This window comes from Chelonia mydas, chromosome 24 (genome assembly GCF_015237465.2).
Source record: "Chelonia mydas isolate rCheMyd1 chromosome 24, rCheMyd1.pri.v2, whole genome shotgun sequence".
Classification (NCBI taxonomy): domain Eukaryota; kingdom Metazoa; phylum Chordata; order Testudines; family Cheloniidae; genus Chelonia; species Chelonia mydas.
In genome coordinates this window covers 8,560,159-8,575,248 of record NC_051264.2, presented here as the reverse complement: position 1 = coordinate 8,575,248, position 15,090 = coordinate 8,560,159, and the positions used below count along the sequence as shown (strand labels likewise).

Here is a 15,090-nt window from a genome sequence, read left to right as displayed (position 1 = left end):
TGGTCTCCTTTTCACTTAGGATTCTTACAAGATAAATAGGTGCCTGAATTTACGTGTACTACAGCAGCGAGGTTTGGCCATGCTACGAGAGTTCATCTTAGCATTCTCTTCCAACTCCTTTTTTTAATGGATTTAATTCTCCCAGAAAATTAAGTTAATCAGAAAGGGTTTCTTTATGCTCATGACGCCTTGATTTTAAGCACAAGGAAATCTACCAGAAACTTAATGCAAAATGAATGTTAGCGATCGAGTAAATTTGTGCAGTTTCATAGATTAATCCTCATTTAGTACAAATAGCAATGGAAATTAAAACATTCTGCTGTGTGTACTTGGAGAGGTCTTTGCTTTTCTGTAAGATCAGAGAAAGAATGAGTGATGAGATCACACTCTAGTCTAAAAGTTTTCAGGACATTTATTTGAATTATGTTTAGGAAGCTCTTCTTAAGAATGTGAGGCACTTTTATTTAGAGGTTGACCCAAGCTATGAAGGATCCATGCTTATGCGAACTTTGGGCAAGCATGGATATGCTTGGAGCTGGTCTATCTAGCTTCTTTGTTAAACTTGCATACTATCAGTGATGTGTCTGCTCCAAACTTCTCAAATGATTGACTTGGGAAAGATTAGTGTGACAAGACTTTAAAGCATGCATGGAATCTTATAGCTGGGATGATTGGCTAAAGTGCCAGCCCCACTCCAGGAATGATGTTTTTGAGACGGTACCTGCTCTCCCTGGTTACATCACAGCTTGCGGTCAGTCTCAACATTTTTCCATAGAGATTTTTTTTTCTTTGCTCCCCCACCAGCTATTCTGGAGCAGATGCTTATTTGCTGTAATCATGTCACTATTGTAGAATACAAGCAGTAAATGGGAAGGCTGTGGGGAAAAATTCAGCGAGTTCTTGTCTCTTTCCTATGTCTACATGATTTTCTTTAGGCCCTGCCATCCCCAAAAGCAGCATACAAGTTTTTGTGTGTTTGTGGTAGCTTTGGTCTAGGGTAGTGGCTCCCAAACTTCCATCTTGTGCCCCGCTACTGAAGATGACAATTCTTAGTCTCTCTTCAAGCATCTCCATCTTAATTTTGTATCTTCCCTATGGCAACTAGAGGCACCTGTTTATGTTGGGAAAAGTAAGAGGATGCTATTAAAGGAATGATGGAAATAACCAGGCTCCAGTGCAATGAGTAGGTCTGGTTGATTAGATCTCTCCCGTTCTGTATCTGTGCTGTTCGTTTCTTGGATGTTCAGCTTCACATTTATTAGGACTGACTCGGTCCCCTTTGTTGCTCATGGCCTCAGTTGCTCCAGTAGCACCTGGTTGCTCTGCGGTTTGGTTCAATCCATCTCTAGTCCTAGTCCCTCTGATTTTTGATTTTGTCTGCAAATTTAATTACTGTTGAATTTACGTGAGAGGTAGCCCACAAAGGCAGATGTGGAAGAGTTGCGTAGGGTCCTGTGAGGTGCTTGTGAGGTTAGCTGATTAGAAAATTTCTGGCAACCCAAAAATTCTGGAACGAGTTTCAGGTAGCCAGGAGGATTACTAAAGACTGGTGAATGTAGCTCTGTAGATAATGAATAGCCCATGGACTGCAAGTCGTAGGAATATTCACTCCTTGTCCTTTTTTGCAGCAAATTTATATAGCGCTGACGCAGTTTTCTTGGTGTGCAGACATAGCAGCCATGCATTGTAGCGCACATGCATAATTTGTAGCATTAGCAAGTCTGGTTTTTTTTTAACACTTGCCAGCTGCAGAGAGAGGCTGTTAAAAGATTGTTTAAGGAATCCAAACTGTTAGGCATGCAGTATAGATGACTCTTTACACTGTGCGACACCTTAAAACCCATCCAGGTGCCTTTCACTCTGTTGTTTCTATGGACAAGAATCTTGCACTTGTAAACAAGGCTCCAAATGAGACAGGGAAATGAGTATGTTGTTTCAAGAAACTTTTTCTTACTTACAGGATCTGAATGGGATAGCCTGTTTCTGCCATGTTGAACTGTAAAACCTATTAAATGAGACAAATACTGTTGCATATGAATTAAAGATTAACCTACTTTTACTGATAAGTGTAATGGGTTTATAAACTTTATATCATAGAATATCAGGGTTGGAAGGGACCTCAGGAGGTCACCTAGTCCAACCCCCTGCTCAAAGCAGGACCAATCCCCAACTAAATCATCCCAGCCACGGCTTTGTCAAGCCTGACCTTAAAAATCTTAAAAAGAAAGAGATTCCACCACCTCCCTAGGTAACCCATTCCAGCACTTCACCACCCTCCTAGTGAAAAAGTTTTTCCTAATATCCAACCTAAACCTCCCCCACTGCAACTTGAGACCATTACTCCTCGTTCTGTCATCTGCTACCACTGAGAACAGTCTAGATCCCTCCTCTTTGGAACCCTCTTTCAGGTAGTTGAAAGCAGCTATCAAATCCCCCCTCATTCTTCTCTTCTGCAGACTAAACAATCCCAGTTCCCTCAGCCTCTCCTCATAAGTCATGTGTTCCAGTCCCCTAATCATTTTTGTTGCCCTCAGCTGGACGCTTTCTAATTTTTCCACATCCTTCTTGTAGTGTGGGGCCCAAAACTGGACACAGTACTTCAAATGAGGCCTCACCAGTGTCGAATATTAAAGAACTTCGTGCTCTGTCAGATATGTCAAGTGATTGCATATGAATTAAAAGAAACAGATCAACTGTAATAAGTAGAAGTCAATGTATTAAGGGGGGGACTTTCAAAGTCCTCTGAAGATTGAGGAGCATAAGTCCCAATGAAAGTCAGTGGGATTTGTACTCTTAGGTCGTTTAGGTGCTTTTGAAAATTGCATCCTACATGCTTGCACAGGCAATCTGGGGTGCATTCCATAATACCTGAATTCTTAGACATATGTCTTATTGCAAGTGGGTTTAGCTGCACTTTTTGAAGCCTGCCTGTTCTCTAGGTAGCTAATTGCAGAGTGTTGTAGATTCAAATGCTAGTTCATGTGATATACTAAATCATTAAATTAGTCAGCATGAAGGTTATAGATTGTCCAGTTTTCTGATATACTTGTTTCTCTGTGATAAGAAAGTGGTTCCAGATGAGATTGTCTTATTGTGACGTGGACTGTATTGCTATTAGCCCAATTGCTTTACAATGCAACTACCTCATTTGCTTCACACACATATGCATGAGGAAGCTTCTGGTGAAATACTCCATAAAACTGATTATATATTTCTACAGAATTGCTTTCACCATTGTAAAACTCTGACCGCCATTGACCTTAAATCATACTAAAACTTGAACTGTTTTGAAAGCACACCTCTGTATTATAAAAAGAAAAGGAGTACTTGTGGCACCTTAGAGGCTAACAAATTTATTTGAGCATAAGCTTTTGTTAGTCTCTAAGGTACCACAAGTACTCCTTTTCTTTTTGTGAATACAGGCTAAAACGGCTGCTACTCTGAACTCTGTATTAAAGTTAACTGCCACCGTTTTTTGTCTCGTTGTATAATTGGCTTTTCAGATAATTACTTAATCATGTTTATGTAAACATCTGCTGGAATATAAGTTCCAAACAAATACATGTGTTGACATTACTAAATATTTGATGCAGTGGTAATGAAACCATAGCTTAAGGTTGTATCAGAGAATTGGGTTTAACAGGAGAAAAGAATGGAAATATGTTAATGCTTAACATCAGGAAAAAACAAAACTTACAAAATAGCATAGTTAAAATTTGTGTGAGGAACATACTCAGATATTTTGGAAATAGAGATGGCTTTTGAAATTGGACCCTACTGAATGGCTTATTTCAGAACCCTTTGTAAAGAATATACATGGAAATTCTATACGGTATTTCAGGTGTAAATTACAATATATCTGTTAAGGAGCTTTGTATAACTTCCTGTTTTGGAATTTGAGTAAAGATTGTATTTCAGAACTGACTTGTACTGTGCCAATCTGAGGGCATCTCATTAACCATATCATAGCTTTTGATATCCAGCAATTTACCTGTCTTCGTGGCAGTGGGTTTGTCCAATTACAGCAGCTCTATTTACACAAATATCAATATTGGGTTTCTGACCTGGAGCCATAAAATTATAGAAATGGCAGGCTGGAAGGGACCTCGAGAGGTCATCTAGTCCAGTCCCCTGCGCAGGACCAAGAATACTGAGACCATCTCTGACATTTGTTTTCAGGAGACCTGTGTTAAAAGTTCTATTTTTAAGAAAACAAAAAGAAAACCATACCTTAAAAGAGTGAATTCTACTTTTAACTTATTTCCTTGTGTCTTTAAGGCTGCATGGTAGCCTATGAAGGCTTGGGTGTTTGTGGAAGGAGAATAGTAAATTAAGAGTTGCTAAATTTTATACTGGGATAGGAAGAGAAACAGAAGTGTTGCTGTTGACTTTAATTGTTTGATTCCTAGTGCATGAGGAAAATATTGAAGGAGAGCTGAGCAACCTTAACTGTGCAAATTGATTTATTAAGTGCTCATCTGTTGATCTAGATTTTCGAAATGATTGATCTTCTGGTCTAACCCCAGTTGTCAGATCTAATAGATAACTACCCACTCCCCACCAGCAATCAACAAGGGGCTGTTTGTGTACTCTAGATCCCCCAGCCACCTCTCCCTAAACTCCAGAGAAGAGATGGGCTTTGCAGCATACCCAGTTGGTTTTGAGCAGACCCAACTGCTGGATCCCACGTGTTTCTAAGCCCCCTGGCTCTGGGTAGTGTCATCTGGTCACTGTTCTGAGCTCTGGGTCTCTTGGGCGCACTCCCATGAGCAAATCCTGCATCTACACCCCTTTCCTGGGTTGTGGGGATCCTGATATGAAATGGCCCTCACAAAGCAAGATGGTGTTCTCAGTTTGGCGCACACATTCTTCCAGCCTCTCTGAGGCCTTCGGAGAGTGCCTCAGCTGCAACCAGCGTCCTTTTAAAATGAGTGCTCTGACTATACTGATCACAGCTATGGGATAGCAGAGTGGTCTCTACAGTGGCCAGGTCCCAGACCTGTGTCATAGATTAAAGCCAATCCCTTTACGTGCCACTTGGAAATAATAGCTCGCGGAGCCCTGGGGGTGTGCACAGTTGGCATGAAGTATGGCTTAAATGGACAAATGCATTCTGCACCATCTTCAGTTTCTGGGTGTTCTCCACTTCCAGGCAGAGTGCAATGAAGTTAGCTAGTCTCAAAGAACTAAAGGAAGGGATAAATGTGTCACTGGATTTTTCCCATCTGAGGGAAGGTACTACTGCAGAACAGTGACTTGGATACTTCCAGTAGCAGCTTTGGATCTATGGCAACCCCTGAATGATCAGCCTGTATCACATATGGCCAGGGGTAGGTCTTCCGGCCTGGGGGCTAGTATAATCATTGCCAGGTCCTCTGACGGCTTTCCCACCACACCAGTGCTTCCTCGGGTCTATCTGAGGCTTGGATGAGGTGCTATCCAATCTCCTTTTCACTTCAAGTCTTCCCCTTTTTAATCCTAACTACTTTACTACATCAACTGTAGTCAAAATCAAAGAGATGAAGAGGCAGGACTTCCCTCGTGTCTGTGCAGACAATTCTCTGATCTTTGGAAAAAATGTAAATGGGTATTTGAGATTTGTATTTAACTGTGTCAAATGTTTGATGTGGATACAAAAGAACATTTTAAAACCTAACCATGGAGCAACATAAACCATTTTTAATTAGTCTGTCGTCCTCTTTACAGGACAGTGTGAAAGTGCTACGGCTGACGTTGCAGAATGACCTTCCAGGCGAGAGACATGATCAGGTGAAACAAAAGGTGTGTGTTCCAGGCATGAACATACTGCTGTATGTAGGAACTGCTACTTTTATGTACCATGTTTTGAATTTTATCAGCGGACTCCACGCTAAGTGCTGTTAAAAACCAGTGATTTTAAAACGAGTAGAAATTTCTTCTGTTCCGGCTTATATGTAAAAGCTGTTGTTCACAATAACTTTTTGGAGGGGAGAGAACTTTGTAAAGGATCGTAGTCAAACTGTGCTATGCTTGATATGCTAGAGAGAACTTCATTTCCTGAGCTGCATAAGCATTTTCTCATTGGAAATCGCTTAAAGGAGCATCCTTTAATTACTGTAGCTCCTAGGGGCCCCTGTCATGTAGAAGGGTCCCATTGTGCAGGGGCTGTATAAACACAGAACTAAAAAACAGTCCCTGTCCCACAGGGTCCAGACTGCATTTTACACAGCATTCCCCTAATAAAGTGCTTGATGCTGATCTGACTAGAAAGCTGTCTGTGCCAGGTCCAGACAAGCTATGCAAACAAATCATCTCAATATCTAAATGTCTTGCTACATTGTCTCTTGCAGCCTGTTGGAAGGGCCTTTGCTATGGTGGCCAACAGATCAAGTAATGGCCATTCACTGGCTTCAGAATGCATCAAATCCAGCGATGGTCACGAGGAGATCATCAAGGTTAGTGTTAATCATGGTTCCCAGCTGATCTGAATAATTAATTTGCACAGTTAATTTAGAGGTACCTAATATGCATTAAGACTAAATTAATCTTGTTTAATTTTAGATGTAAACTAAAAATTTTGATTTGGGCTGTGCAAACAAGAAATCTTAGCAAGTGTGGTTAGTGGTATCCTTACTTGGGGAGGAGAGCCTGTGGCAATGCTTGCAGAGTGGGTTTTCTTTCAGGAGCGGCCATTTTGAAATATAGAAACCTTGCATTCTTTCAGTAAATTAACTTCAGCAGAGTTGCTGAGTAACTTTCCCAGGTTTAATGGAATTAACTTGTTTAAACTGGAACTCTTAAAAACTCGAAACAAAAATGGCATCTGAGGAATGTTTAGTCTCCACACCCTGGGAATCCTAAGGGAGAGCTTAGAGAAATAAACAAATGCTGTAAAACCAGGCAGTGAATAAAAATTAGTTAGAAAGAGGAGGAAAAACTGATGGCAGTAACCATCATTAACTACTTTTATTGAAAAGGTCAAGCTAGAGGCTGAAGTTTTCAAAGCCAGTTAAAATTAATGGGAATTGGGTGTCCAAATCCCAGCTACAATGTCCTGATGAAAGGAGGACTAGAGGTAGAAAAGGAATCTGGAAGATCTTAGAAGGCTTTGAGAGCTCAATGCCTCATTGTACCTGACTCTGTGACTGTAACCATTCTGGTTGTATCTGCTGCAACTGAACAGCTGTTTCATTGGGGTATTTCTTTCTGATGCAGGTTTACTTGAAAGCAAGAGCTGAGGACAAGGTGAAGCATGAACAGAATGTCAGTCAGCTGAAAAGCGAAGTTCGTTACATTCAAGAGGTAGCTTTTTGGTTTCAGAATTAACGTACAATATGTTGTTGACTTACCCAACCAAAGTCTGAATTCTCACAGCTGCCTGTTGGAGGCTTGTCTCAAAGCTTTGGTGCCCTCAACTTCCAGTGGCAATGTTTGAAGAATCTGTGTCATGGCAGAGGTGTTCTCTTTGCATACAGAAATCTGCCCATTCCCCCCATGCCAGAGTAGAAACCTGTGTAGCTGTTTTTCCAAAGACTAAGGCCATGTCTTCACTAGTACTTATGTCAGCAAAACTTTTGTTGCCCAGGGGTGTGAAAAAAGCCCCACACACCTGGGCGACATAAATTTTGCCAGCATAAGAGCTCGTGTGCACAGGGCTCTGTGTGTGGGGGGGGAGAGACGCTCTCCTGCCAACACAGCTACGCTGCTTGCTGAGTTGGTTTTATTACGTTGACCAGAGAGATCTCTCCTGTCGACATAACATGGCTGCACAGGAGCTCTTACAGCGGCACGGCTGTGCCGCTGTAAGTTTGTAAGTGTAGACATGGCCTGACACTGCCACAGTGCCGAGGCATTTTGCAGTGCTGCATTGGGAAAAGTGCAAGTCATCAGTGTGAGAACTGCATGATTTTTGCCTAGGCTTTCCCCAGCCACACCGAGGCGTGGCACCAGAGCTGCGTCTTAAAAGGCAGTTTTGTAGGCAAGGCTTCACCTGCCTAAGGAAATCTGATGTCTGACACTTCAAGGGTTAACGTTTCCCTGTCCAGTTGGCAGCAGTGATGGGACTGGACCTTTGTGGGGTTGGGGGTGGGAAATAGATGGTTGCTATTTAAACCATTTCCATATTTTGCAATAGTGGGGTCTAGGCTGGTCTGTCTCTGGCTTGGCTTTTAAATAAACTTAAATGTGTCCATAATTTTCTATTGTGGGGGCTTCTTGCACCTTCCTCTGTGGGAGATGGGATACTGGGTTAGAGAGCCCAACATCTGAGTGACTAGGACAGTTTGTATGCCTCCATTCTATATTATCCTTCTGAATCCTGGCCTCCAGCTTCTGAGTCAAAATGCATTTCCCCTAAAAAATAAAAATAGTTCATTCTGTCTCCTCACTGCAGTAATCGCACTACAGACCTGGTCGGACTAATTGAAAACTAGTTGAAAAGCACAAAGCCTTTAACAATTCCTGCTGTTAGGGCAGTGGGCCCCAATTTTTGGGGTGTGCCCCCCCTAGGGGGCATGGAGGGATGTCCGGGAGGTGTGGCAGAGCCCAGGCCAGCCCCCTTGGGGGCGTAGGGAGGAAGTGCCACCGCCAGCCCTGCTCCCCCCCAGCTCCACCCTGACTGCGGCTCCATCCATGGCCATGCCCCCGCTCTCAGTCATGGCTCCACTCCTGGCTCGTGTGTGTGGAGGGGGGCGGCACATTCCATTACTGGTAAGGGTGGGCGCGAGAGGAAAAGTTTGGACACCGCTGTGTTAGAGCCACTGAAATTTATCTCTAAGCCATCAAGATGCTTTAATCTTTATATGCATGTACTAAGTCTCTGGGATTTCCATTTTATTAACCACTCTTCACTTGTTACAGTGAGTTCTCATTGGGTGTGTATTGGTCAGGGTGTCCCTCACTTCCAGTTGGATGTATACTTGGTGTAAGTGCCAGTCATGGTAATGGTGTGACTTAGGCCTTATTCAACACGCATGGTGTAGTGCTTTAACTTTATCTGTATGGGAAGGGGAATAAGCTATACCAGCAGAATGAGGAAGGATCTAAGGGTACTTGCCTAAGATGTGGGAGCACCTGCATTTAATTCCCTACTCTTTCATGGACTTCCTGTGTGATCTTAATCCTTTTGCCAATCGGTGCCTCAGTTCCCCATCTGTTAAATGGGGCTGATAATGCTGCCCTACCTAATAGGGGAGTTGAAGATAAATACATTAAAAGACTGAAGCATTTTGAGATCTGCTGATGAAAACGGCTATAGGAGAAATAAGCACAGAACTGTGTTTGCACTAGGGGTTGTCCTGATATAAGTAGATCAATAAATAAATGCATCCCTAACAGACGTTGTTGTTACACCCATACCGAAACTGTACAGAAGAGGCCTTTTACCTCAAACCAGTTGAAGCAGCTCTTGTGCTTTATAAGAACCTTGGATCTGTGGCTGGCGTCATTGAGAGAGAATGTGCCACGTAGCATAGTCAGACCTGCTGTATGATCTTGGCTCTTCTGTGTCTCAGATTTCTCCTCTAAAGTGAGTCACTACATACCTCACAGAGGAGGTTGAGAGCTTTAAAGCTAGAAAAGTGTCTGATGATCCTTGTATGAAAAGTGCTTATAGATGCAGAAAGTACATGCTGAAATATCAGCATTTCAGCCTTGGTGTCGCTATTGCTGGAGGAGTGACCCTGTAAAAATTACCGGATTCATTTTCTCTAGTGACTAATTCTGTATCACAGGTGCAAGTCAAGACTGTACTTGTCAGTAAACTCCCATATGGCTGAAGACACATGGGCTCAGATGTATGGAATAACAAGAATCTGTTCGGTACTTCTATTTGTTGTAGTTTTCAAAGTACTCTTGCAAAGAAAATTAAACAATAATGAAAAATCAGCATACATATTGGGACGTCCCTCTTCTGTCCTTTACGCTTTAACAAGGACAGTAAGACACTTGTAGTCAGTGCTGCTTGCTGGCGAATATCCAGTAAAATCAGGGACTTTTGTGGCACGTTGGTAAAAGACAAAGACCTCTGCTTGCTTGTTTGGCCTCAAACACTGGCATGTAATGAATTTACACCCTGTTTTGGGGACCTATTACATGTGCATTTGATGTATATTGAAAAGAATAATTGACACTGTTGTCCACACAGACAAAGCTAAATTGACTTGCATTTACCAGGCTAGAAGTTCTTTGAAGATGCTGCGGGAAGATATAAGTAATAAACTTGAGAGCAGACAAGGAGCTAAGACTAACCTGCAATGTGCAAAGGTAACAGGAACATTTCTTCAGTCAACTTGCAGTGGCACTTCCTTTCCTGAGGAAAGATGTGCCACGTTTGGATTAAAAATAACATCAAAATGTGGCCTAGAAATAAAATCCCCTTGGGTGATTAAAAGCCTGTTCGAAGACCTTCTTTGGAGGAAGAACTGAGAAATATGCAGAAGCAAACGAGAAGGATTCAGCAAGCTAAATGCATTGGCTGTTCAAATGCACTAGTGCACTTTTTCTTTGTAAACTTATTACAAAGAATACATTCCTTTTTTTTAAAGCTGTTACAGCAATACAAAGATTTAAAGCTGATGGAAGTGTTCTGTCTGTAACATCTAAGCCTAGTTTTGAGGGAGGATCACAGTTCTTGATTTTTAAATTTTTTTAATAGGTAATGTTCGAAAACCAGAATGGAATATGGCGATACGCTGATGGCTTGCATAGGAACTCCTTGGAGGATCAGGTATGGAACCAAAAAAGGGAAACTGTATTTTGAGCAGTTAGATTTGATTTCTTTTTAAATCTTCACTTCAGGGGTCACTTCAAACCTATAACTGCTCTAAGATCTTCCTTGCATTCCAAAGCTCACTGGTGCTGTTCTGGCCGTATCTGGGTTTGGTTAGAAGTCAGGTCTGATTTTCACATGCATTTAAACCAGCTGCTCTAGTAACGAGCTCACCTTCTTTTTAAATCTCTGCAAGCACAAGGCTCCTTTTCACACAAGCCTTTTGGATGCAGGGATAATTAAGGAATCCATCTTATCTGAAAGTGAGTGCAGTTTGCAGAAAATTGAGCAATATACAGCATCTCATCCTGTCTCTGCAGTAAGGGCATTCCATGCTACAGAGCGGCACCATGCAATGCTGCAGCCCTTTTGCCAATAGTTTAAAAGCCATAACTGAGGAGGGCAGGATTCAGTAATCGGTCAGTGTTTAAGCTGTCATGACTTGGTTCACTTGATGGTTTTGAGATACCTAAGGGTGGCTCATGACAGCATCCTAGAAACACCATGTGGGGGGCTGAAAGGAGACCTAAGAAAGTCACATGAAATTTTTTTATTTTATGGGCCCCGAGGCACCTGACTCAGTGTAGAATTTGAGAACTTGTTCTCTTACTTGCCTAAATCAAACTTTACCGCAACTTCTGCAGCCTTTTATGTAGTTACTTTTGTAACCTATTGGTCAAAAGTATTGGCTCCTCCACATGCAGAGAAAAAGAATGTGTCTGTTCTGGTAGTGTCCAGCTTGAGACCAATAAAGCTTCCGTGCTGTGTTTGCAGGAGGATGATGATTCAGGAGAAGACATAGAAAAAATTCGTGAGACAGCAAAGAGATTGTTCACGAAACTGCAGGAGGCTGAGAAGCGGCATCAGTCCGACAAGACCGCGTTTGAGGTGAATACACAGCAGTGTTGAACTGCTGAAAGAGCTTGACCTTTGTCTGAATGAAGGGCTAGCTTCAAGTGCATGCTGCTACGTAGCTTTCAGAGCTCTCTGAAACTGTCCAGCCCCGTCCTTCTGGAGCTGATACAAGCTGTGTTGGAAAGCAGAATGGGAGGATGTGATATGGATTAAAGGTTATAAATCAGGGGTAGGCAACCTATAGCACACATGCCGAAGGCGGCATGTGAGCTGATTTTCAGTGGCACTCCCACTGCCCGGTCCTGGCCACTGGTCCGGGGGGCTCTGCATTTTAATTTAATTTTAAATGAAGTTTCTTAAACATTTAAAAAAATCTTACTTTACATACAATAATAGTTTAGTTATATGTTAGACTTATGGAAAGAGACCTTCTAAAAACGTTAAAATGTATTAGTGGCACGCAAAACCTTAAATTAGAGTGAATAAATGAAGACTTGGCACACCACTTCTGAAAGGTTGCCGACCCCTGTTATAAATCATGAATCTGTCAACTATCAATTCCCATTTTTTTTCCCCAGACAATCAGAGCTACAGTGCTCTTTCCTGATAGCAACACCCAAACTTGTTTTGGGTTTGTACAGCACCTAGCACAATAAGGCCCTGATCCCTGACTTGGGCTCCTGGCTGAAAGCACAATACAAAAAATACATCATAATTGAAACCAGTTTGGGGTTGTGCTGGCCTGCGTGGTTGGGGGACACTTCTGAAGAGCTGCTGTTCAGGCAGTTTTGAAACCCAGAGAGTAAATGGACTTAAGTAGCTTTTAACAATGATTGATTAAAAAAAAATTCTGGCTAGTTCACACCAGCCAGCACAACCAGCCTCTTCCCCATGTGAGGTTGAAAGGTCAAGTTGAGCACGGGGGTTGCCATTAGTCTTAACTAAATATGTACAATCTGTAAACTGTAAGTAAACACATTGCATTGAAATTTTCACAAACTGGTTTTGATTTATACAATGACTGTTTCCAGGTAATGTTAGTTAAAAGGTAAAATCATAATAACTTTAGTGGGTGGTGGCAAAGCACTTGCTAAGACAAGTGACATTTTGGCCATTTTCCTTAGTCTCCTCCAATTTCTATTTATCCTGTTAATTACGTGTAGGACATCCTAGTGCTCATGACAAGCATAGGAGTATCTTGCGTACAGCAGTGAATTGCCTAGATAGCTCGGGTGGTGAAGCATCAGATTTTTAATCTGAGGGCACAGGGTTCAAGTCCTTGTTCTGGTGGTAGGATGCTTGTGTTATGCAAGAGGTCAGACTAGATGATCACACTAGTCCCTTCTGGCCTTAGAACAAACTGTGAATGAGGGAAGTATTATCTCCATTTTATGGATGGGGAAAGGTGGGGTACAGAGACGGAGTGTCTTGAACAGAGTCACATAGGGAGTCTGAAGCAGAGCCAAGCATTGAGCCCGGCCAGATCTGCTGAATTGTCCAATGCCTTCTCCACAACACAATCCTTCCTCTGAGAGATGTTTAGCTTGTTACATCAAGATCACAAGATGTCTTGGTGGTGAAGGGATGTGGCACAAACTGGGCAGCTGGGACCCCACCATGTTTTCATATCAAGTAACTTATTAAATGGAAACTTGGGTTTCTGAGGTGGCAGCTGAATTCATACTCACTCAGCTGTGACAATTTACACGCTGCTTTAGAGATATAAGCAGGTTTTGCAGTGCAAGTAATTTCAAATGACAGCTCCTGTGTGCTAGGTGGTGCGGACGCAGCAGGATCTCTCTCTTGCTTCTTTCCTCAGCACTGGGGATTAATGGTCCCCTTTTTTTTTAGGGAAAAACTGTGGCTTTGTCATGTTGGCATAGCGTATATGGAGACTCCATTAAATGTAATGAGCTCCTGGGGCGGAGGGGAGTCCATGTTTGGGGATACCTCAGGTTTTAGTTCCATTGTGTCAATGGTTCCAGGCTCCATTTCCTTTCTTGGATCTTGAGTGAATTGTTGTCTAAGAGAAATCCCTTTAGCCCTAAAATGGCTGGAAAAGGCAATGCTATTACCCTGCATGTGTGCTCCTAGAGGGAGGCCCCGCAGAGATCTGCTTGTTCCCCTCCTCTCCAAAGCAGGGATGTGCGTTTGGGTGACTAAGAGCTAAAGTAACTAACTGGTGGGGAAGCACAGGTGGAATACCTAGGTCGATCTAAATTTTAAGTGCAGACTAGGGCTCTGCTGCTTCCTGTAGAGAGTTTGGGGGTGGTGGGAGTTGCAGAAATGTATTGAGTTTGGGGCACTCCTGACACATACCCCAGGGATTGGAAATCTGTGCATGATTCCAGAGATCTGCTGTACTAGTTATCTGACAAATAATTTTCCTGTTTAAATGGATGTTGTATAGATGCTAATCAGTTGGTTTGGCGGCTATACCTTCTGGACAAGCCTGGGAGGTTGGTGGGTGTGAGAAGAGAGAATCCTTCTCTACAGAGCAACAGAAGCACCTAATGGTCAGCCCACAAGTCTGGGAGCCAGGAACTCCTGAGTTCTAGTTCCCCTAGCCCAGGAGTCAGCAACAGAACTGGATCTCATGCAAGCTGAGGGCTGGTCTACGCTGGGATCTTACATTGACAAAACTACCTCTTTGAGGGTGTGAAAAATTCATACCCCTGCGTGATGTAGTTAAGCCAACCAATGTAGACCGAGGTAGGTTGACAGAAGAACTCTACCGTTGCCCTAGCTGCCACCTCTCCGGGAGGTGGAGTGTCTGTGCTGACAGAAGAACCGCTCTGGTTGTAGATGGTGTCTACACAGAAGCCCTACTGCAGAACAGCTGTGCTGTTGTAGTGGTTCAAGTGTAGACATACCCTGAGCGTGTTCATCTGAAACAAGATGGAAAACGTCCGTAACTCGCATGCCTGAATGATGAGTTTTCTGGCATTTATGATGCACTTTTGTCTTCATTGCCCTAGGATTTATGCATCAGTTAGCCTGAAGTGCTTTGAAGACAAAGCGTTGTAATGGTTCCTTCTCTCCAGCACTTTGGGCTGTTTGGCTTCCTTCAGCAAAATACACCTGCTGAGACTAAAAATGCCATCATGTCTTTAAAATGCAGTCACTGAGTGGGGCCTTCTCATCGTCTTTGTTGACTGTTTGAGGATCAGAAACATCTTTCTTTTGTGTCCTGTTGCAGATGACAACCTCTCAATACCAGAAAGAAATAGAGCAAACCAGTGCAGCTCTGAAGAAGGCTGAGGAGGGCATGATGGAGAAGGAAGTGAAGCTGGAGGAAGTGCAGAGGCTCATGTCAGGGATGGAGAAGGTACTGCTTAGAGATCAGCATGGGACCTGCTTAATGGTCTAGTGGCTGGATCACTCTGTCAGATGCTCGCTGCAAAGGGTGATGGGTTTAGTGCTTGCAACGTGTAAGGTGCGGGATGTTGATCAGTTCCAGAGCAATGCTGCTGTAGCACAAGTGTCTC

At 42.8% G+C, this 15,090-nt stretch overlaps 1 protein-coding gene across 5 annotated transcripts in view; it reads left to right on the top strand.

Moving 5' to 3' along the window:
* Positions 1-15,090, top strand: part of TUFT1 (tuftelin 1) — a 29,052-nt gene that overhangs the window by 8,549 nt on the left and 5,413 nt on the right. For 2 of the 5 annotated variants that reach the window (XM_043535121.1, XM_037882783.2), the window contains exons 2-8: positions 5,707-5,781; positions 6,330-6,434; positions 7,195-7,281; positions 10,153-10,242; positions 10,634-10,705; positions 11,522-11,635; positions 14,802-14,930. In XM_043535121.1, the coding sequence (XP_043391056.1) occupies positions 5,707-5,781; positions 6,330-6,434; positions 7,195-7,281; positions 10,153-10,242; positions 10,634-10,705; positions 11,522-11,635; positions 14,802-14,930 (672 nt within the window). The remainder of the gene's footprint in view (positions 1-5,706; positions 5,782-6,329; positions 6,435-7,194; positions 7,282-10,152; positions 10,243-10,633; positions 10,706-11,521; positions 11,636-14,801; positions 14,931-15,090) is intronic. The other 3 variants (XM_037882784.2, XM_043535123.1, XM_043535122.1) reach the window with 2 other exon arrangements.